Source organism: Lactuca virosa, chromosome 5, assembly GCF_052849685.1.
Source record: "Lactuca virosa cultivar CGN04683 chromosome 5, Lactuca_virosa_CGN04683_v6, whole genome shotgun sequence".
Lineage (NCBI taxonomy): Eukaryota > Viridiplantae > Streptophyta > Magnoliopsida > Asterales > Asteraceae > Lactuca > Lactuca virosa.
The window spans coordinates 108,421,093-108,445,349 of record NC_136430.1 but is presented as its reverse complement, the minus strand read 5'-3'; the positions used below and the strand labels follow the sequence as shown (position 1 = coordinate 108,445,349).

At 35.3% G+C, this 24,257-nt stretch overlaps 3 protein-coding genes across 3 annotated transcripts; 1 reads left to right on the top strand and 2 right to left on the bottom strand.

Annotated features, from left to right (window-relative positions):
- The first annotated feature begins 6,947 nt into the window (after positions 1 to 6,947).
- Positions 6,948 to 8,860, top strand: LOC145117570 (uncharacterized). Its single transcript, XM_079053864.1, has 4 exons — positions 6,948 to 7,294; positions 7,908 to 8,024; positions 8,140 to 8,210; positions 8,401 to 8,860. The coding sequence occupies exons 1-4, from the start codon at positions 7,088 to 7,090 to the stop codon at positions 8,714 to 8,716; spliced, it is 711 nt and encodes a 236-aa protein (XP_078909990.1). The 5' UTR covers positions 6,948 to 7,087; the 3' UTR covers positions 8,717 to 8,860.
- A 380-nt stretch (positions 8,861 to 9,240) lies between these two features.
- On the bottom strand, positions 9,241 to 11,894 carry LOC145115043 (ultraviolet-B receptor UVR8-like). Its single transcript, XM_079051188.1, has 5 exons — positions 11,738 to 11,894; positions 11,449 to 11,619; positions 11,037 to 11,072; positions 10,642 to 10,742; positions 9,241 to 10,571 (listed from the first exon to the last, which is right to left on the bottom strand). Exons 1-5 carry the CDS (start codon positions 11,829 to 11,831, stop codon positions 9,384 to 9,386), a joined length of 1,590 nt encoding a protein of 529 aa, XP_078907314.1. The 5' UTR covers positions 11,832 to 11,894; the 3' UTR covers positions 9,241 to 9,383.
- Positions 11,895 to 14,797: 2,903 nt separating this feature from the next.
- Positions 14,798 to 15,696, bottom strand: LOC145115044 (uncharacterized). Its single transcript, XM_079051189.1, has one exon. The coding sequence runs from the start codon at positions 15,645 to 15,647 to the stop codon at positions 14,907 to 14,909; it is 741 nt and encodes a 246-aa protein (XP_078907315.1). The 5' UTR covers positions 15,648 to 15,696; the 3' UTR covers positions 14,798 to 14,906.
- Positions 15,697 to 24,257: the final 8,561 nt, after the last annotated feature.

The following is a 24,257-nucleotide window of genomic DNA, read 5'->3' as shown; positions in this document are numbered from 1 at the left end:
ACATGATACTGAAGTACTTTCCCTTTTTTCAGATTGGAGAAACTTTTATCTTTCTGCCTAATTTGATTCTTCTCATTCGTCCTGCCATACATTGAAACTTTTCCAATGTTTCAGAATTATACTTAAACTTGTAAGCACAACCATATTCACTAAAATTTAGTAAATCATGACGAATAGCCTTATCGTTCTTTGTGGTGGACCTGATCAACGCACAACCAAGTGTACCCGATCTCCTAGTCCTTCACTTGACTCACATATACATGTGAACAAGGAATTAGTCTTAATTTCCTAAAGATGAAAATTTTCATTCATCATACAATACAAGTTGCATGATTCCAAGTTTCTATCCAACTGAAACTTGGGTGATGAGAATCTTTCCATATTTAGTAAATTATGACACTACCACAAACGAAAGAATCAAATCCATTTTCCAATATTGATATCAATGGAATCATATAAACAACAATTTTCACAAATCCCATTGTAAGGATACTTAAAATAAATAAAATCAAAAATTTTCCTTTTATTTTAAAATTACGGAAAAACTTATCCTTACAATGCAAATACATATGAAAACTATGTTGTTATCTTTTCCTAAGCAATCTATCATAACTCTTAAGCATCAGGTCAAAATTCTGATCTTCGAATCATGCGATCGAAATCCATCTTCGCGATCAGATTCAGCATACTCTTCTTCTAAGCTTCCTCTCCTTTTTCGATTCTACAAAACATCAAAATGCGACCTAGTCACATCATGTAATAAGAATCTCCAAATAGGAACTTAATAGAGTTAGATAGTGGACTTTACCTGACTTTTACCATCCTAGTGAACTTTCAGGTAAATAAGGCAGCTTCGCAACCAATACCCCTTCTTTTGGCAATAAAATATATGGACTCTTGAGTAATGGTACATGAGACTATTTCAGACTTAGCCTTTCTCTTTACCATTTGGTCAACCGAGTTGACTATGACTGATCCCTTTCCATTGGGAAGAGAAGACTTTTTTGGACTTCCAATGTTTCCGTTGTCAATGTCCATGAAAGTTTGGGACGTAGATCTTCCAATCAAATTTGCTGTACGAGTGCTCCAAATCATTTCTGATTCAGCAGCAACAAGCAATTTGGTAAGATCGATAAGGGTCATGTCGTGATCTGTCATCAGGGAGTGACCGAAGAACCAAGTCAACAGCCAGCTTCCCTGAGACTTCGACACCTAACTCTCCCAACTTGTCAATATATGACTTCATCTCCAAGATGTGAGTACATATAGACACTGCTTGCCAATAGGGATTGAGTGACCTTGAACTGTTCAAGAACTTGTGGGTTAGGGAGAATAATTGGAAGAGGTGGAGGAAGTGAAGTATGATTTCCAGTCCCATTAATGCACAACAAAGGGATTAATCTTTCACCTTGATTGCCATTTGGGATATCATCTTCATTAGGAAAGCTTTATCCAAAAGGATAAGGAATACCATAGTTGTCATAACTAGACATCTATGAGGGAGAAATTCAAGTTTAGTTGATTTAAGCCGTTAATATAACACCCAATATGAAATATTAAGGCTAGGACCCAACACAATATTTTATAACTTGGAAGAGGGATGTCGTAATCCAAGCTACAAAATATTTGAAGGTAGGTAAATGACGATTTACCAATTTCCACCATGAAAAACGAAATTTAACATTAGGTTTTAAATAAATTGAAACTCCTAGATCTTTTGAGATTCATTGACTATTCAATGGCATGTTTAAATCTCGATTGTGCCCTTCACGTTTGTGACTGGGATGCCGAGGATCACAAACACGGAGTGAATAACCATGCAAATTAACTTGGTACACTTAATGTTACAACCACCTAATCAATGTGTCGGTTAACCACACACGCTCCATTGATCTATGATTAACATCAAGCTACCCTTTGCCACACATTGTCAGTCCCAGATTAGTGTGCCAGTTAACCACACACGCTCCACTAACGACTTAACAAGGTGCAAAGTGCAATTTCATGGGTTAGCACCAAATTCACATTTTCCTAAAGTAACTAAGATTGGGAATTTAATAAAGTTTAGTTACTTTATATTTATCATTATACTTTTAATGAAGGGAGAATTAATGTCCTATCCTACCCGTTCGACTAACGACCCTCCACCAGTCAAGGAAGCGGTGGGTGAGAGTGGACACCCATTAAACTGCCATTTTATAGGCAGTAACCTTATACCCCCCTTATAGACCGGCTTCGTGAATGAGGCCTACTAACGGTAAGACTGACTTATTCTTATACATATATATAAGTATTAACTTTTAATATTATAATAGTATAAGAGTGTATTTTAAACATTTAAAATACTTGATGGTTTAATCTATTAATTAAACTATACTCTTAATTTAATTAAACTAAACCATGTCATTATGGAATTATTAATCTCCTTTAATTAAACACTTTAATTAATTTAATAAAGTCCATAAGGTTTGAATTTTAAACTTTTGAAATTCTAGGGGTTGGAATTAAAGTATTCATGGGGGGAAACTTTACAAATTCCAAAACTTGAGGGCAAGTTTTGAACAATTCAAAAACTTTTGGTTTCCATAACTTATGAGTTTAAAGTAGTTTAATGGAAAAACTCTTCAAGTTCCATAACTTGAGGACAAGTTATGGAAGACTTTTAAAAACATTTAAAAAATGAGACTCTTCATTTTCATAACTTATGGAAATTTTATGAGTTTTAAAATTCATAAATGAGACTTTTCATATAACTTGAGGACAAGTTACAAAAACTCATATTATGAACAACTTTTAGATCAATTTGAATCGAAAACTAATTATCACATAATTTTTCTATTAATCTAAACTAACTCATAAGAACAAAATAATTCATATTATCAATCTTCAAGAAATTAGTATAAACTTATAAACTAATACAAATCTTGAAATTATGACAATTATCTTTTAATTGGAAGAGAATCATCATTACCATAACAACAAAATCAAATTTTATGAACAAAAAACATTTTGTGGTAATGATTCTAATTCAAAACAGGCCAAAAAACGAAATTTTTTGCTCACAGGTGCATCACCACGTCGTGGTAAAAGCTGCCACGTCGTGGTGAGCAGTCAGATGCGAAAATGGCACATTTTCAACTTTAGAAAAACAAGAAGCATCAAGTATAATAGAAAACAACTCATGACTCTAATACCACTGTTGGGTTTTAATATACTACAACATCCTATGGTGCACATACAACCCTAAAAGCTTTGGATCTATGTTTTCTCTAATTATACATGTAATATTGTTTCCAAAGCTTTAAGCCTACAACTAGCATACAAATGATATAAACTACATAAAATACTAGATAGAAGTTTACCTCTTTGTGTAGCTTGTAGAACTTGATGAATTTGGCCTTTAAAAGCTTAGCCCCAATAGTGTGGAAGCCTCAAATGGAATCACAACACATCATGGACAAATGAGGAACTTGAGAGAGAATTCCATGCACCCAAAAGCACCCATGAACTCCAAGAACATGCATGTAGGCGTTTTTTAGGTTAAGAACATGTATTTATATGTTGGATTTCAAGGGTCATGGGTATAACCCAAATCCATACCCATGGGTATTATGATCCATGGTTCATGTGGCCCAGCTCTTTATGTCTCCATACATAAACTTGGTCCAACATGGATCATAAGCCCAACACATATAAATATAACTAATTACCATAATTAGTCCCCATAGATTTAATTAGTCTCTTTTGATCACTAAATTAATTCCAAATTAATTCTTGATCAATACTAATTAAAACATATGATTTCATATTAATATATTATAACTTATAATATATTAATATATTATAACTTATAATATATTAATATATTATAACTTATAATATATTAATAAATCATATATATAACCTTCTCTCAAGAATCCATCCTAACAAATTGTCCTGATGATATGCAACCAAAATGGACCATGCTACTCTCGGGTCAAGTACATACCAATAATAGTTATGGGCTTAGACATCTAATCCAACACAAAGAACGTGTGGGGATCTGATATCTACCTCAGTTGGCATCTCTTGGAAGGTATCAAGTCGTTATCTTGATCTCATTTCCTTCTAGATCTCATTTGATTAAAGATTAGGGCTTTTCTAGCATAATAAGAAGCTATTCTTGGGTATGAGCTAAGATCTGAGGTTGAAACTTCAGATCTGAACTCTCTTTGGTCTCTAAGTCCATAAAGCTATCAGCTTTGGCAAGTATGAACCCCTCCTTAAGTGTAAAACTCCATTTCAAGCTTGGATTTGTCATTTAGAGTCTTTAGAGCCTTGCATGCTTGTAAAGTTTGCAACTTTACATGTTGAACATGCCTTGGGGAATTGGATCTGCAATATGGAACCTTATCATGGCTTAAAAAGCATCTGGATGGATGAAGGACTGAAGGGACTTGACGAGTTGTATGGTCAACTCGACGAGTCTGATGAAGATTGTCGTGAACTCGGCGAGTCAATAGGGTGACTCGGCGAGTCAGTTAGGGTTTTATCGGCTTTTGGCACGCATGAACTCGGCGAGTTGCAGGGAAACTCAATGGGTTGGCCAAGGAGTTTACGACCGCAAACATTAGGAACTCGACGAGTCACTCATGTGACTCGTCGAGTTGACGAGTTATGCAAGGAACTCGACGAGTGGCTGGTTGTACTCGACGAGTTGAGGTCAACATGGACTGTTGACCTTGACCTTTGACTTGGACTTTGACCAAGGGTAGACTATTTGACTTCTGGGAGCATTCTGGGAAATTGGAAATTTTGAGTATGGTTCTATGGTGAATATAGGTGGTGGAGTTTGTGACAGTGATCCGAGAGTGGAGCTTATCACTTCAGCGCGTCAGTTGCGAGGTGAGTTATCCTCACTGTACTCAAGGGTCTAAGGCACCAAGGCCGGCCCTTTGTTTTGTTATTGGGATTATTACTGTTGTGACATGTTAGTTCGGTATCCTAGTAGATAGGATGGTTATATACTAGTATGATCTGTTAGATCGGTATCATGGTAGATCGGATGTGGTTATGCTTAGTGACCTATAGTTGGTCTGACTGTCTGCATGCTAGTATTTATGGCAGTTAGGTGGATCTATAGGACTACCTGTAGTATTATGTGATTATTTGTATGTGCATTAGTTGTGTTATATGTCGACATATTTTGTGGGATGGGTTGAGGTGAAACTGCTCCGTGCGGTAACCAACAAACCCAGGAGCATTCCAGATACGAGCTGAAGGAGACTCGTACTATGGGCTCGATGGTAATCCAGATGTAAGCTGTGGGCCCGAAAGGCAATCCAGACTCACACTGTGGGCCAGGGGTAATCCAGTCTGTAAAGCTGTAGACCCAGTACATGTTGTTAGTTGTATATGTGTTATGTGAAGTGTATCGGTATGTTGGCATTCCAACCCAATGGTTGAGGGCCTGGGGTATTCCATCCTGATGGATGATTGGACCCATAGCATGCTGTTTGTTATTGTATGTGTATTATGGTGTGTATGGGTATTTTGGGGGTAACTCACTAAGCTTTCGAACTTACAGTTTCAGTTTATTGTTTCAGGTTCAGCGGATGACCGCGGAAAGGCAAAGACGTGACCGTACACTTCCTCGATTGATGATTATGATTTCTGGGAACTCTCATGTTTAAACTATTTTGGAAACAAATTGTAATAATAGAATGGTTTTAAATGATTTAAAAAGTTTTAAATTGGCTCGGATTTTATGGATGTTACACATTTAGGTAAGTTTTGTTATTTTGGGCTTTTTATCAGGTTGTAAAGAGAAAGAACAGTAGGTGAACGATGGTGATGATGGTGGGTCGGAGATGAAGAATACAGAAGGTGGGTCATAGATGGTGCTGATAGGGGCTACCGATGTTTTATGGTGAAGATGGTGTTGTTGGGAAAAGGGTGGTGGTGGTGACAAAGTGTGGTGGTGATGATGTGTAAATATGAGGGCTTTTATGGCAATTGTGACTAGTTAAGAGGGTGCAAAACCTGATAAAAAAAAGTTAAAATGTTTTTTTGACAAATATGAGACATTAATGAACATAAAAAAAGACTTTTGTTGATTTGTCGTAAGAAGTGCGTTTCCAGGTTACATAACATGTATAATGAAGCTCTATTTAGGAATAACAATCTCTTATAAGTTTTTATTTTCTGAACTGTCGTTCGATTGTAAAAAGATCTTCCGTAAGTTGTAGTTTTATGATAAATGTTTTACACCCAAAACCTAAAACAATAAAATAACATTTAACCTAGAAATACACTTCTTGCAACAAATCAACAAAATCCTCGTAAGTTATATAAGATATAAGTGATATCTTTATGATTGTAGTAATAATATTTATTAAAGAAAATCACAAAAAATTCTAAAAATATATATAAATTATTATTATTGTGTAAGTTATATAAGATATAAGTGATATCTTTATGATTGTAGTAATAATATTTATTAAAGAAAATCACAAAAAATTCTAAAAATATATATAAATTATTATTATTGTGTTTTTTTTAATAAAAATTATCATTATTTTGAATTTTTTAATAAATAAATATAAGTTTTCTTCGGTATATATAAAAAGGAAAATCTCCACATAATCCCTAAACTTTAACCTTGTAAAAATCGTTTTTTTTTTTTTTTTTTTTTTTTTTTTTTTTGCAATTTAACCCTTAAAACCGACATTAACCGGTTATAATTGTTGTTTTGCAAATGTTTACCGGTTCTAATAGTCAAATTGAAAATAAATAAATAACTTTTTTGTCAATAAAACTCAAATATCAAATATAAATATTTTTTTTCCGGATTTTCTTTAAAAAGAAAAACAACCGAAGTGGTAAAAACTAGACAGATCTTCAACGAATCACCTTTTTCACCTTTCTATCAACACCCCACCACCCTTTCTCTCCACAGGTTCGTAACTTCTAAACGATCAGATTATACACATCAAAATAGCATGAGAGAGAGACAGAGAACGAGATCTCGCATTCAATAATTTAACGATCCAGACCATAGCGAAGTTGAGGTTTTGATCAGATCAGAAGAGGTTAATATCCGATCAAAATGTCCACAGAAAGAAACTATAATCTGGTTAAGATGAAATCCAGTAGCGGAATTCGAGATGGATCATCAGCTAAAACTAAATTCGATCCATCTGTTATCAAGAACAAAGTTGTTAGTGGAAGCTCAACCAAGCCATCGATTGATTCAAAGCATAAATTTTCGTCCACAACCACAACCACAACCACATCTAACGTTTCTAAAATTGAGGTAAAATTCTTTGTTGTTATATGATTCTGATTCGATTTTGTTTATCGTCGGTTGAGCTGTACCTAGAAATGAATGATAATCTATTACTGGGCTAATTGGATGTTTGAAATTGAAATTAATCAAACAATTTATGTTATCGTTAGTAGACTCGATCGAATTGCAATTGTAAATCTGCCGATTCTATCAATCGGAAACGTCGACCCTAATTTGATTCCCTTCATCTCGCAAATAAAGAAATAAAAGGATAAGAATGTTTTGTTATCCTGATCTGATTAATCTTCAACAAGAAATCTTAACAATTGTGGTGGAATTAACATATGTGGAGAATAATTTAAGAACTAGTTGTTGTCGGTTGAATGTTTGGTATACAGATTATGAAAACTGATTATCCAGATACGTAACCTCACCTAAATTAACTGATTATCAAACTATCTGATGCTGGTTCTTCAATTTCCAATGCTCAACTTGAAAATTCACATCCAAATCATAGTGGATCTTGGTTTTTTGTATGTTATAGTTTGGATTTTGGGTTATTTTACTCGATTAATATCTCCATAGTTTTGATTTTTTTTTTTTGTATGTTGATTGACTCTATCCTTTTGTCATTCTGAAGGCTAAAGGAAAATCAATTTTGAGTTCTTCAAAGACCAAAACAACTACAAAGACAGTTAAATCAAGAGAGAAGAAAGTTTACTCCTTGCCTGGCCAGAAGTATGATGTTCCAGAAGAGGTACACAAACTTTTCTTGTTTTCATCATTTTCATAATACAAATCATTCCTTAATCAGTACAACCTGTTCTGTTCTGTTCTGTTCTGATTATATCAATTTACTTGATGTTTTATAGCGTGAACCTCTAAGGATCTTTTATGAGTCATTGTCTAAACAAATACCTTCAAGCGAAATGGCAGAGTTTTGGTGAGTTCAGTTCATATATACTTTCTACTTTATATATGAAGACGTTTTTCTTTGTATTTAATAAACCGACTGAATATGAGTAAATGACCATTTTACCCTTTTAACAATCAACAAACAATGTTCATGTCCCGATAAAATTTGTAAAAAGAAACATCCACCATGATTTATTTATTGCATCTGGGATATGCAGGATGATGGAACATGGGATGTTGTCACCCGAAAGGGCAAAAAAGGCATATGAGAAAAAGCAGAGGAGGCAAAAGGAAATACGAATGGGAACTCCTGTCAAATCTCAGCCACCACCACCACCAAGTAGACCGGACACTTCAAAGAAGCCACAACCATTTTCACCGCCCAACAGAGGCGGCGAAAGTTCAAAAAAGCCACTGCCGCCGCCACAACCAGTTTCAAAAAATGGGGATGCCAAAGCAAATAAACGAATTTTGGATGATAGTAGTGAAGATGATGATGATTTTGTGTTGAGCCACAAAAGAAGGAAAGGGTAAAATGGTAAAAACATGTAGCGTTGATGTCAACCGTATCTTTATAGATTGGTTATAACTTTAACCATGTTTTGTTTGTAATATTTAAAATAGAATACCTTAATTTGATATTCAATAATAAATCATAAAAAAACCATTTCATTGGAAGTTGGCCATGATATATATAAATTGGACTATATAAAGTAAAATCTCTACTAGCTACATATTATGTAAATTGGACTGTATATATACCGCTGTTTGGTAATTTACATTTTATGACTTCAAATCGTTATTTTTCTTAATTAATGTCATAGATGACGTCACAAATTATTTATATATTGTGTACGTGGTTCCGTTGTGAATTTATATGTAAACACATGCTTCTGGTAAAACAATGACATACGATGATAACGTGAGTAGTATGACGATGTAAATCTGTTACAGGGACCCACAATAAGTTGGAAAAAACTGTGTATGAACTAATAACTTGAACCCACAATATATGATATAAGATAGGAAAACTTGATGTTCGGTGTGACATTAGGAAATTGCAAGTAAAATAATACATTTAACATATATATTTTTTTGAAATGAAGGGTCTTTAACACTTCTAACTAGAAATTACTTGTAAAGATCAACATATAGATAAACGTATAAAATATACATAAACCCGCAAAAATCCACACATGATTTACCTTCCGCTGCTCCCCGATGATCCAATATACTCTTTAATCATCTCCTTAACTTTATCCTTCATAATCTTATCCTCAACACCCTCAAGCATATTCCTATAAAACATCTTCAAACGCACAAGCTTCCCTTTATCACACGATTCCAACATATCCTCCCACTCTTTCCCAACATCAAACGACCCTAAATCCTTAAACGATATCGGTATATCCTTATCTCCCTCAAAAACCTTCCCAAATAGCAAACCATATAAAAAGCCCGCATAACGCTCCATCACCAAACCCCTAGACTTAACCCTCTCCATCTCTTCCATCACCATCCCTAATCTCTCCTCGCCATCATCCTTAACCACCGTCTCCTCGTCTCGTGGCCCCTGTGGGGGCCACGAAACAACCCTAGGGGTAAAATGGTCATTTTCATGACCATTTCCAAGAACCCCGTTTTTCCCTCGCCCCCATGACCAAATCTTGTAGCCACTTTCGGCTACAAGAACAGTATGGGCCGCCCCGCAAGCTACTTGAACGGGGTCAGGGAAATTCGGGCCGTTGATCAAACGAGGAGTGAGCGCATCTCCACCGTCGGATTCAGTAAAAGTAGCTTCCGGGCATAACCCGAGCCCGTTTTCCATACCCCACGACCAAATTTCACCCGATGATGAAACTAGACTCGTGTGGAATAAACCACACGCGACCGAAACAAAATGAGAATTCTCGGGCAGCCCGATCGTCATTTCCGGGTACATTGACCTTTTCGTGGTTCCCTGACCAAGCTGCCCGTTATCACCACGACCGAAAGTCCAACATACACTTTTTTGTGTAGCACTTTCGGTCTTTTTGTAAGTGAGTACACAAGTATGGAATGCTCCACATGCTATTTCGTAAGGTGCCAATGGCGAATCCGGGCAGAACTTTTCGACTATTTGAGGGTTTGGGCTTGTTTCTGTGTGCCCGAGGCCTAGCTGCCCGTGATTGTTACTGCCCCAAGTATAGCATACTAGAATACCATCTTCATTTTTGGCTAATGCCACGATGTGTTCGCTTCCACAGGCGACCTTCATGACAGTGTGACCGGGGAAGTTAATGGATATTGGGGTAGGTGTTTGTTGTTCCGGGCAGCTGCCCCACATCCAAAGAGACCCGAGGTTATCGATTGCTACTGACATCATGCCTCCCGCTTTTACCGAAGAAATCTGGGTAGAAAAGTAAATTACTGACATAATTTATTAAATAGGAATAAGAGAAGGGTAATTTAGTCCACACCTTAAGTTCCTTTTCATTCTCGGTTACCGATCCATCTGTCATGGGCATCTTCATCAAACTTGGAACAATAGAATTCTCTCCATCGAAACCAAGTTGACCATCTGCCTCATTGTCAAGGATATAAATTACTAATATGTCCTATGGTCTACATTGGACCATTGGTTACATGAGACATGACTGGAAAAGCATTTTAGGAATATTTCCCGTGATGAGGATGAGGAGGGCATTCTCGTCTTTTGCACATACGAGAGATCGAGAGCAAGTTTTTGTCCCATCTTGTTCCACCTTTTTGGGTGGAACAAGAAAAATTGCAATTTTTGTCGCATTAATCCGAATGCCACATCAAACACAGTACAACCAAACTTGTCATGTCATGTCATAATTTGAAAGGATACAAGCATTGTAGCCCCAGCCCCAAACTGAACTATCATCTGAGATAAGTATTGGAAAATTAGAGAAAGAAAATGTTAGGCCACGTATTCAGAATTTGTATATTATCTTTCAGATATGATATAGCAATGACCTTATTTTCTAGGGTTAAATGTAATAACTAGCAATACACTTTCATATATTTGTATTTTACAGCATCCTACTTCAGCAAGCCATATATGAGAATTGTAACAATGTTGGCATCATGTAGCAATGATGATGCAACAACCATACTAAATTATGAACAACATATCACTTCATGCTCCAATTTCAGAATCTTGGAAAAAATCTAGGGCAATTAGTAATTTGATTAATCGAAATCCACAACATAATTGGATTAACAGACATTTGGGGAAAAAGCAGGAATAGAAATATTACCAGCAAGAGCTAAACTGTGATAAGCGCCGGCAGATATTCCAACAATTTTGACCTTATCTCTCTTATCCGTCAAATTGAATTCAATTTTCACCGGAAAAAACTGATCAACCTCCGAACCATTGCCGAGCCTGCCGAAGGTTCCTCTACCCCATGAATATACGTCACCATCAGCTTCATACACACAACAAGAACAAAATTAAAAAGCCGAAAAGCTTCCATTAGCTCGAAACTTGTATGGTGGTGATGGTGCCAATTAATAGATGATAAGTACTGGGTAAGATTTTATTACCAGTGAGAGCAAGAGTGTGAGCTTCTCCGGCGGCAATTGCGATTACTATCCGAGATAGATTACCGGCATCCACGTATGTTCTTGCTTCTGCCATCGTCTCCCTATTTTGGTAATTAGAATTTACAACTCCCTCGCGAATCGCGATAGATAAAAATTGCCACAAGTATATTCCATTTAAGTCATCAGGATTACTCTTACGCCTTTTCCCAGAGTTTTTTTTTTCTTAAAATTTTTTTTTTTTTAAGGGAAAGGTAAGAAAAATTTTGACAGAAAAAAAAAGATAAAAGAAATATTAATTATTCCGTGTTCCCGAGTTCGAAGGAAATAAAAGAAAAATTTTAAGTTTTTGTGAGGAGGAAAAAGAAAATAAAACTTGAAATTTTTCTTCCCCTCATTTTCTTCCCAAATCCGTCCAATTTAGGAGGAACATTTGAATGGAAAATATGACTCCAAAATCATTTCCTTCCATTAATGAAACTCGGGAACACAATTTTCCTTTAACACTCCTCACTTTCCCTCCATATCGTCTCATTTCCCTCCTTAAGTAGAACTCGGGAACAAGGCATTAGGGATAATGACTTGAGAAGTAGTATATATTTTGTACATTTGGTCACTTAACTTTTTTTTCGTGTACCGTTAACAATTAAACTTATTTTTTTTATTTAAAATATACAATTATGAGTGGTAATAGAAGGTTTTTCAGGTTTCCGACGTCTTTTCCGGTCAAGTATGATTTTTCCGGTCATCTTCTCCGGCCAAAATAGATTTTCCAATGAGTTCTTGACACATTTTTCAGATTTCTTCTTTCTCTTTCTCGTTCTCTCTCTTTCTTATATTTTGTTTCTAGATTTGTGGGTTTTTGTTTTCAGATTCCGACGAGTTCAACCTTCAAACTTCGATTTGGTTCCTAATTCGTGGGTTCTTTGTTTGGTTCCAGATTCGATTTGGTTCCAGAAATGAGTTAGCGTCCGATTTAGGTTTCTTCAAAAACAAGATTGTTCATCTGTGTGTTTGAAATTGATTTCTTTTCTAAACCCATTCATCTTCATCGGTGTTAAACCCTTCAAAAGAAATAAATTTCAAACACACTAAGGGAGGAGAGAGTCATTCCCTCCCAACCCACTGTCACATCAATTTTTGTCTCTTTTTTTTCTTCATATTTCTCAAACCACAACACACAGAAATCTTATATTTTTCAACCCACTCAATTAAAAAAAAATACAAAACAACTAAGGTACAAGTTTTAAAACACATGGTACAAGAGAAAATGAGAGAGAGAAAGTAGAGAGAGAGAGAGGATGAAGTGAGTTAGTGAAACCAATTAAACAACCCGCTGAAGAGGGAGTGGTACCAACAGTAACTCCATTGCTAATTAAGATTTTACCTTGACTGTTTTGTATTTTTTTAATTAAATGGGTTAAAAAGATAAAGTTTCCGTGTGTTGAGGGTTGAGAAAGATAAAGAAAAATGAAAGAAAAAAAAAATTGATGTGACAGTGGATTGAGTGGGTTAGGAGGGAATGACTCCCTCCTCCCTAAGTGTGTTTGAAATTGATTTCTTTTGAAGGGTTTAAAACCGAATGAAGATGAATGGGTTTAGAAACAAGAGCTGAAATCGAGTTCGATTCTTGTTAGGGTTTCTTCATCAGAAACAAAATTGATTTCAAATGTGTGTTCCAAAAACAAAATCGATTCCAAATATGTGTTGCAGGTTTTAAACTCGAAGAAGATTAAGGATTCCAGAAACGAGAACCTGAAAAAAACTTCCATCAAGCACCACAACCTCAATTATCGGAACCACCTTCGTTTTCCACAGTCGAGAAAACCACCACCACCACTGCTTTCTAGACTCATTCGAGTTCACATATGGTGGATTTCAGGTCTCGTTTCTAGACCCAATCATCTTCATCGAGTTTAACTCAAACACACATCTAATGAAGATTGTTTTTTTTGAAGAAACCCTAAATCGATCCTTACAAAAACCCATGAATCTGGAAACACAACATAAGAAAGTGAGAGAAAGAGAGAAAAAAGAAATCTGAAAAATGTTTCAAGAACTCATCGGAAAATCTATTTTGGCCGGAGAAGATGACCGAAAAATCATATTTGGCCGGAAAAGACATCGGAAACCGGAAAAACCTTCTATTACCGGTCATAATGGTATATTAAAAAAAACAAGTTTAATGGTTAACAGTGCACCAAAAAAGTTAGGTGACCAAATATACACAAAAGATATAGTTAGTTACCCTCTCAAGTTATTTTCCCTTGCTATTATTACAATTACACCCCTTATTTATTTTCTAACACCACCGATCTATAAACTTTTAAAAGTGTCTATCTTAAGCGAAAAGTTTATTATTATTATTATTATTATTAATCAAGTGTTTCATGGAGATTAATCTAATTATAAGGTGTTTTATAAGATGAGGCGTATAGTGGTTTTCGTGCCAGAATTATAGTCCTCGTTGTATAAGTTATAAGTTATAACCCCTTTTTATCTTGCAAATGCGTTTTATCGTGCAAGACAAATCAAACATAGAGCTATCTTGATAATTCAACAACGATTAGAAAAGATTATTGCTAATTTTAATTTAGTACAACGACAAATGTTTACACACACATAACCTATTAAAAGAAACATTTGACCCCTTAAACTTATATAAAATTTACATTTATAAAATTTACATTTGACCCATGAACCTTGTAACTTTATGAAATTTACATTTTTAAGACCTGTTTAAATATGTGTTTCATTCTCACCCTCTTTAGATTTTCTTGCGTTATTTTGCACCACAAAATAAGTAATTTGGTATGATAAATAACAAAGAAATTTCGAGAATTTCCTGATCACGTAGAAGTTGATGTTGCAGCAATTTAACAACGGAAAATCGGAAATTGCCAAAAAAAAAAAAAAAGTGTTGATTAGAATTGTTTATGGGTCGCTAGGCATAATGAGTTAAAAGTCATATTTTTTCGAGGTTTCAAAACTATCATAAACATATTAATAAATCCACGATTAAAAATTGCACTAGACAGACACACAGTTTCAACAGTTTCAGAGTTGTCAATAAGAATAGATGTTTATATTTACATGTTAAATCAATCATGAATTCTAAACAAATTGAACAAGAAAAGAAAGAAAAAAAAATGAGAGAAATTAACATTAGCCTCTAATTAATTAAATTCACCCCACAATAATCTTCACCCTGTTGATCGTTTTCATCTTCGCTAACATACGCCGACAGGTTAATATACTTCTCCTGTTCAGCTCGATCTCTCCACCTTGCTCGACATATCACACAACACGTTGATCTTCTCCTGCTACTCCTCTTCCACGCCATGAAACAATCTTCATGAATCGGATTCTTACAAGTGGCACACGCCACCAGTTTCCGATCACCTCTCCCCATCTCCTCCAGACACACCGGACAATTCGAACCCTCTTCTGCCACCACCGGCGGCCGTTTCCCATCCGGGTTGGTGGCGGCACGGTGAAGATACATTTCCTGGAAGCGTTGTCGGATGGCTACACCGGCAACGGCATCTGCAGAGACGGGAGCTGAGAGGAGGCGGGTGAGTTGGCAAGGGTGGAGGTTTCGGCGCCATAGACAAGGGTCGTCGAGGGAGATGGAGAGGATGCGAATGTAAACGAAGAGGATGTGTTTGCATGGGGTGGTGCGGTCTGGGCATGTGCAGGATGGAGCGGCGGAAAGGGTGACTGTGTAGACGTTTCCGGTGGCGCCTAAGATGAAGAAGTCGTTGTTAGAGCGGTGGAGGAGACGGAGACGGTGTTCTAATGCACGGAGGACTCGTTCTGTGAGAGGCTCAGGTGGGTATTGTGTGTAGTCTGCTGGCGGCGGTGGCGGTGGTGTTGGTGGTGCGGCGGAGGTGGAGGGATGTGCAGGTTCCATTTTTTTTTGGGGGCTTTCTTGTGGGGAAATGGTGTGGTGGTGGGGGTATTGTAGGTGATGTAGAGATTCTTGGAGGAGACGTGAGGGGGAGGTAAGGGCGTAAGTTAACGGGATAAGTTACCGGTTGCCTCGCTAAAATGAGGTTTAGGTTGTCCGTAAGGCAAGTCAACATGTACAAGAAGGGATCCAAGAAGAGTTTGACTTATAAATAAAAGACTATTCATTCATTCATAATATAAATCGAAAGTTCTTGAAAACTAGAAGGAAAATTTCCAATTTGTAAGGCAAAATAACATGTTTAACTTATTCCGAATAAATAAATAAATAAATAAAATATAATACACAAAATACAAAATATTATTTTTGGATTTACAAATTATCAAGGCATAAGAAAGATAAATGATACAAAATATTTAAGATACGAAAAGTGTCTTTTGTAATATGAAAAGAATATATATATATATATATATATATATATATATATATATATATATATATATATATATATATATATATATAGTCATCATCATGATACTTATTCATGTACTTGTGATTGTTAATTTTCGTTGTTTGTTGATACTCCTTAAGCATTATACTATTAATTAAGTTCGCATATATTGGTCTTCACCCCTATGTATTGCTACTCGTGTAGGCCCTTATTTGGTGTTGATTTTTTGTTGATCATTAACATGTTGTACATGTCGTTTGAGATTGTTGTAAGTCTTATGATTGACGTGTTAGAAATTTAGGGTATAAGGACACTTGAAAATCTGAAAATTGTGAATATCACTTTCAAATCGAAATATTTGGGTGGTACTCCCAAATCTTCAATTGGATAAGACTCAAAGAAAACAGAAAGAAAATGAGAGGGTATGTTTTTCGTGAGTACCAGATTAGGACCAAAAAACTGGTTTAAACTGTCACAAGACAGTTTCAAACTGTCACAAACCACCAAAACTGTCTTAAAAACGGGTATTTGAATAAGAGTCAAAACTGGGTCAATTTTAAAAAAAATCAGATTTCTGATGCATTTTTTATATAGCAACATAACACAGCCAGGGGCTCTGCCCCTTGGACCTCGCCCCCAGGGGCGCTGCCCCCTAACCTCCGTTCGTTCAGGGGTTTCACCCCTAAATAATAGTGTGTTTTGATTCTTGAACAAACTTAAACAAGTGTGCACTCCGCACATTCCTTACTTATTTTATATTCATCAATATTGATTTTGGTCAACAAGTCAACCCATTACACTTAAATACAATTAGTGAAACAATTCACCAACAAACCTCCCCCTTTTAAGTGTAATCTTGATTAACTTAAAACAAAACATAACAACAACAAACCGATGTATAAATGATATGCCGTGACGATTGAATTTCACATTAGTATATTATTCATTCCAAATATTTGAATATCATATTGTCACTAAGGATTGAACCATTTCTATTCATAGTGTATACATGAAGATATACACACAACAGTTGACATTCTCATAAGTTCTAACTTGACACTACATTTTACTAGCTTATGTCCAATCCTTCAATAAGCATATCGAAGTCAAGTCCCAACTTCTTGAAGCAGCTAAACTTCATTCTTATATATGTAGTTCTTTTGTTCTTGCACCTGCAAATGCATTTTTTTCAAAGAACTTTTAAGAAATAAAATTTCAACCTCCTTAACTTGCAGTACTGAACACATACCTTGGGATTATGATAATAATGTGTTCCAATATTCAAATATCAAGCTTTCCACATTGAATTCAGCATCTAAGATTGCATTAGATGGGAATTGGGTATCTTAATATAAAAGATTTTAGGTGGACTTTAAACCCATCCCTACAGCAGCCTTGTGCACAAGATTTTTGGCTGACTCTTTGGTTAAATGATCGGTTATGTTCAACTGAGTTCTCACAAACTCCATAGATATCACACCAGTCATGATAAGTTCGCGAATAATGCTATGTCTAACACCTAAATGTCTAGAATTCCCATTATACACTTGACTATAAGCCTTAGCCAAGGTTGCAACACTATCACATCTGATAGAAATGGTAGACATCGGTTTGGACTATAATGGAATTTCATAAATCAAATTCCATAGTCACTCAACTTCTTTACCAGCATCAGGCAATGCAACAAACTCAGATTCTATGGTTGAGTTAGTAATAAAAGTCTGTTTCTTGGATGCCCAAGAAATGACACCTCCTCCAAAAAGAAACACCCAACCACTTGTAGAGGAGTGATCCTCTAAGATGTTAATCCAGCTGGCATCAGAATAACCTTCCAAAACAGAAGGATATCCACTATAAGTTAAACTATAATTCATGGTTCCTTTCAAGTACTTAAATACTCTACTCACAGTTTGCCAATGATGTGTACTAGGATTACTAGTATATCTACTAAGCCTTCCCACAACATATGTTATATCGGGCCTAGTATTAATCATGGCATACATTAGATAACCAATATCCCTTGAGTATTCAAGTTGAGACACCGAAGATCCTTTATTAGGTAGAAGCTTGAGACTACGATCTATAGGAGTGCTAACAGGAGAACAATTCTCAAAGTTATACTTTTTCAATATCTTCTCAATATAATGAGATTGAGAAATTGAAATCCCATTGTTTCCTTGTTTAATTCTTATACCAAGAATTACCTCAGTCTCCCTAGGTCTTTCATTTCAAAACTAGATGATAAGAATTTATTGGTTTTATCAACTTCTTCTAAATCAATACCAAAAATCAAAATATTATCCACATATAGACAAATCATAACTCCTTTACCAGAAGTATCAAATTTGCTATATACACACTTGTCGGCTTGGTTTAATGCAAAACCATTAGACAAGACAACATCATCAGACTTTTGATGCCATTGTTTTGATGCTTGTTTCAAACCATATAATGATTTCTTCAACTTGCACACTTTATGTTCATTTCCAGGCATCGCAAAACCTTCAAGTTGTTTCATGTATATTTCCTCATCCAAGTCACCATTTAAGAATGCAGTTTTCACATCCATTTGGTGAATCACAAGATTATGTATAGTTGCACGCGCTAATAATAATCTAGTAGTTGAAATTATGGAAACATGATAAAGAAATCAATGCCTTCCTTTTATCTAAAGCCTTGGATAACCAATTTGGCTTTATACTTATTAATTGTGCCATCCACCTTCATTTTCCTTTTAAGGATCCATTTTGCAACCAGGAGGTAAATCATAAAATACCCAAGTATTGTTATACATGATAGAATCAATCTCATCCTAAATTGCCTCTTTCCAGATAAGAACATCCCTAGAAGACATAGCTTCATTGAAATTCTTTGGATCCTCCTCAATATTAACACAATATTGATGTTGAGACACAATCTCATCCCTTGTTCCTTCAACTAAATATAGTTGAAAATCAGATCCAAAAGATTTGGCTTTTCTAGCTCTAGTACTCTTTCTAAGTTCAGGAACAGAATTTGTACCACCAGAAACATCTTCAACTTGAGTTGTGTTCTTGTTAAAAGATTGTTGAATCATGTCCCTTGGTCTAGGTATAGATGTAAATCTTTCTTCATCAAAGATATCATCTCTTGACTCTATAACAGTGTTCACATACACAGAGTCATTAGATTCTAAAACATAGAATCTATAAGCTTTAGAATGTTCTGCATATCCAATAAAGTACAATCTATACCTCTTTCACCCAATGTTTTCATTTTGGGTTCAATGAGCCTCACAACTGCTCGACAACCCCAACTTTGAGATAGCTCAAATTTGGTACCTTTTTACACCAAAGTTCATAAAGAGTATCCTTACTCCTTTTGTTTGGAGTTCTATTCAAAATATAACATGCAGTTAACATTGCCTCACCCTAGAAACCTTCACTTAAACCTGAATAGGACAACATAGAATTAACCATTTCTTTTAAAATCATAGTTTCCCTTTAAGCTACACCATTTTGTTGTGGTGTATAAGGAGTCGTGGTTTGATGTATTATTCCAGTTGATTCAAAATAAACCGGATCATAATACTCACCACCTCTATCAGTACGTAAAACTTTTATTAATTCATTTTTATGAAGTTCAACCTCTTGTTTATAAATCTTAAATTTATCAAGAGCTTCATCTTTGGAATGTAGCAAATAGACATAACAATATCTAGATGCATCATCAATAAAAGTAACAACATACTTTTTGTTTCCAAGGGAAGGTGTTGCATGGAAATCACATAAATCACTATGTATAAGTTCCAACACCTTGCTTTCCATAACAACATCTTTGAAAGGTTGTCTTGTGATTTTTGTCAACATGCATGTTTTACATTTTTCATTGTTTATATCAAAAGCAGGAATTAAACTCATTTTTGACATGTCTTTTAATCTCTTGTAATGAATGTGTCCTAGTCTAGCAAGCCATAAATCAGATTTATTAAAGTTATTGCTAGTGCTAGAAGAAGCCGTGCAGACAGAATTATCATAACTAGAATAATTAATATTAAGTCTAATCATTCCATTACATACATATCCGAAACCTATAAGAACCATGTCTTGACAAGATATACTTGTCACTTTCTAATACTTGTTTGTAACCATAATTATTTAAAACAATTTCGGACACAAGATTCTTTCGAATCCCCGGTACATATAAAACATTGTTCAGACACAAACACTTTCCTGAAGTAAAGTAAAGTAAAACAAATCCTAAATCCTTGATTGGTTCAGTTGTAACATTTCCCATTTTCACCACAGATCCATCTTCAATTGGTTGACATTGCTTGAACCAACGAAGATCTTTACATATATGGCATGTTGCTCCTGAATCAACCCACCATCTAACATCATCATCCTGAATATAAAATGCTTCAAAAATCACATAAATATAATTATGAACATATTTAGAATTTTTCATAACAGAAATCTGATCTTAATGCTTTTTCTAGATCCTTGGATCCACTTGGTCCAACACCATCCTTGTTCACTTTACGAAGACAACAATCTTTCTTGAAGTGACCCGGTTTGTTATATTTACAACAAACCAAATTAGCCTTCTTGCTGGAAGACTTGTCATCTTTCCTTTAAACTTCATTTTCCCGTTAGACTTCTTGGGATTCTTTGAACTTTCTCCTTCCACCATGTTCACAGAAGAGGAACCAACTTGGTGTTGGGTTTTGATACGAAATATAAGCTTGTTTTTCACAAAAACCGGCAACGGAAGACTTTAAAAATAACAAGTTTATTTTTAGTTCATAACAAAACCAAGCCATCATGGATCCATTTATAGAGGTTAGAGTGAAATCAAAACAACCATAGGATGTTTTAGAGATAACCTTTGAAGCCTTTAAACCCACTTGGTTTTGGGGTGTTGATGAAGATGTAAAGATCACAAAACATGATCTTCTCTACAAGTATCCACCATCACGATTAAGGCACTTAGAATGCTAGTTCCTTCTTGTATTCGTGAGTGTCTTAAGCCTTTAAGTGCTTAACTCAAATAAGTACTAAAGGAGACAACTCAAGAGGAGCTTTAAACCACCAAAATAACTTCAAAAGAGAGAGAGGAGGAGAGAGAAAAAACCCACAGTTTTAGAGAGAAAAAGAGAAGAAGAAGAAGAAGAAGAAGAGTTTCACTTATTGAAAATGCAAGCATCATGCATCTCTTATATAGTCCATGCAAAGTAAGGCCTTTTTATTAAAATACTCTAAAGTATTTCTAGCCTTTAGAAGCATGGGAGACAAAGCATGGAGGTTGAAAAGCAACCCTCATATTTTAATATTTTTGGCCATACCTCTTGAAAAGAGGAGGATTCTTTATTTTTTATAAACTCCAAGTTTATAAAATATAAACTTTGTCTTTAGGTAAAAGACAAAAGAATCCAACTAGTCCAAAATATTATGCATGACTTATTAATTCATACCATATGAAATAATAACTAGTTATACTTGTTGGATTAGGTGTCTAAGCCCATAACTATAATTGGTACGTACTTGACCCGATAGTAGCATGATCCTTTTGGGTTGCCTTCACACTGGTGACTAGACAGGATGACTGTTAAGGAGAGAGGCTGATTTATTATAAGAATAATAAATTAGGGCATAAATATGATTTATTAATATATTATAAGAATAATATATTAATTAGGAATCATATTATTAATTAGTATTTAATCAGAAATTAATTTGGAATTAATGTTGGGATTAAAGGAACTGATTAAAAATACAGGGGCTGTTTTGTAATTATTTGATAGTTGAGGCTTTGGGCCATTGGATCACCCTTATTAGGGCTAGACCGAAAACCCTAGAAGGATCTAGGAGTTTTCATCCAAGGCCTAAGGCAAGGAGGTCCATGGACTTGCTTAGGCCCTAAGCTAAGGGATTAGGGTTTCCACCCTGAAACCCTAGCTAGCCTCAAGTATAAATAGACCCCCTAGGCTCTAGATTTCGTCCACCCCTTGGAGAAACCCTAGAAGAGCCGATTTCTAGAGCAAGCCACACTCTCTCCTCTTTCTCATATCCATCCTCTCACTCTAGTGTGTTTGTGAGCCATTAGAGGTACTACACTTGTCTACTTGTTATCAAGAGCAAAGGATCTTCAAGAAACTAGTTGTTATTACTATATAACAACAAAGGTATGTATTCTAATCTTTGAATTGTGATTTTCAAAAAATAGTAGATGCATGCTAGGTTTTTCTTTTGTGTTCATTTGTTGTATGTCTAATAGTGAAAACATAGATCCAAAATTAGGGTTGCATGCACACATACGATTGTTTGTATAAAACCCATAAGTGGTATCAGAGCCTTTGGTTGTTGTTTTCAATTATATTTAAAACAAAAGTATGAATTTGACAAATTAGGGTTTATGGCTAATAAACCCTAGGACTTGGATTTTCGAAATTAGGGTTTCGAAACCCTAGTTTTCGAAATTTGTTAGGGTTCTTGAACCCTTTTCCTTTGGCATAAAATTTTCGATTTTAGGGTTGTCTAACCCTAGGGTTTTCAAAAATGCTTTCCTCCCCAAGATTAGATTCCAAAATTTTAGGGATTAGGATAATGCTATCTTTTGTAATTATCTTATTAATTGTATAAAATGGATAATTAAAGATTTTGAAATATCCCTTCTCAAATTTTCGAAATCTAGGGGATAAATGGATTAGGTTAAATTAATTGTTTAATTTAATGGATAATCCTTTAAGATTTAATAATTTAAATTAATTGTTTAATTTTGGATAATTATTAAATCAAGGTTTTTAATATTTAAGATTTTAAAATTAAAAGGCTTTAATTTTCAAAAATTTTAAATTGATTAAAAACCATAGTATTTTGAAATGTTTAAAATACACCCTTATACTATTATAATATTAAAAGATTAATACTTATATATATGTATAAGATAAGTCAGTCTTACCGTTAGTAGGCATCATTCACGAAGCTAGTCTGTAAGGGGTGTTTAAGGAAGCGGCCTATAAAATGACCGCCATTGGGTATCCACTCTTACCCACCGCACTCTTGACTAGTGGAGGGTCGTTAGCCGAACGGGTAGGATAGGACAAACTAATTCCTCATTAATAAGTATAATGATATTATAAAGTAACTAAATGTTTTTCATAAATTCCTAATCTTAGTTACTTTAGGAAAAATGTGAAAATGATGCTATTCCATGAAATTGCACTTTGCACCTTGCCAAGTCGTTAGTGGAGCGTGTGTAGTTAACCGACACACTAATTTGGGACTAACAAGGGTGGTAAAGGGTAGCTCGATGTTTATCATAGATTAATGGAGCGTGTGTGGATAACCGGCACATTGATTAGGTGATAAATGACATCGAGAGTACCAAGCACATTTGCATGGTTATTCACACCTTGTTTGTGATCCTCGGTATCCCAGTCACAAACTTGAAGGGCATAATCGAGATTGAAACATGCCATTGAAAAGTTCAATGAATCTCAAAGGAATCTAGGAATTTCAATTCATTTAAAACTTAATATTCTTTTTCGTTTTTTATGGTGGAAATTGGTAAATCGTCATTTACCTACCTTCAAATATTTTGCAATTGGATTACGGCATCCCTCTTCCGAATTGTGAAATATTGTGTTGGGTCCTAGCCTTAATATTTCATTTGGGTGTTATATTAAGGATTCTTAACTAATCTAAACTTTGTCTCTTTTCCTTTTCAGATGTCTACTTCAAACAACAACGCTTCTGGATCAAATGCTTCTAGATCTTTCTCCCTCATGAACTTATGTAGGAGGGTGATCTTTGATGGATCCAATTTTAACGATTGGATTCGCAACATTCGCATGGTCACCCGCTACGAGGACAAGGAGTATGTTCTCGAAAAAGAGCTGAAGGAGATTGACCATAACGCTGCTACTCCCGAGCAAATCGCTGAATACAATGCTCATGAGAAAGATACGACAAAGGTGTTGTGCATCATGCTTGCAACAATGACATTTGAACTCCAAAAGTCCTACGAGGACTAATATCCTTACGAGATGCACCAAGATTTGATGGAAGGGTACCATCAAAGTGCTCGACTGGAGAGATACGAGATCATTGCATCCATGATCACAATAAAAATGAAGGATGGAGAATCCATCACGGAACACTTACAAAAGATGCAAAGGTTTG

Coding starts and splice junctions, on each gene's coding strand:
- LOC145117570 (XM_079053864.1), top strand. CDS start 7,088: ATGTCCACAGAAAGAAACTATAATCTGGTTAAGATGAAATCCAGTAGC. Junction 8,025..8,139: donor AGTATGATGTTCCAGAAGAG/GTACACAAACTT, acceptor GATGTTTTATAG/CGTGAACCTCTAAGGATCTT. Junction 8,211..8,400: donor AGCGAAATGGCAGAGTTTTG/GTGAGTTCAGTT, acceptor TGGGATATGCAG/GATGATGGAACATGGGATGT.
- LOC145115043 (XM_079051188.1), bottom strand. CDS start 11,831: ATGGCAGAAGCAAGAACATACGTGGATGCCGGTAATCTATCTCGGATA. Junction 11,620..11,737: donor TCACACTCTTGCTCTCACTG/GTAATAAAATCT, acceptor GTGTGTATGAAG/CTGATGGTGACGTATATTCA. Junction 10,743..11,036: donor GGGCTGGGGCTACAATGCTT/GTATCCTTTCAA, acceptor ACAATGAGGCAG/ATGGTCAACTTGGTTTCGAT.
- LOC145115044 (XM_079051189.1), bottom strand. CDS start 15,647: ATGGAACCTGCACATCCCTCCACCTCCGCCGCACCACCAACACCACCG.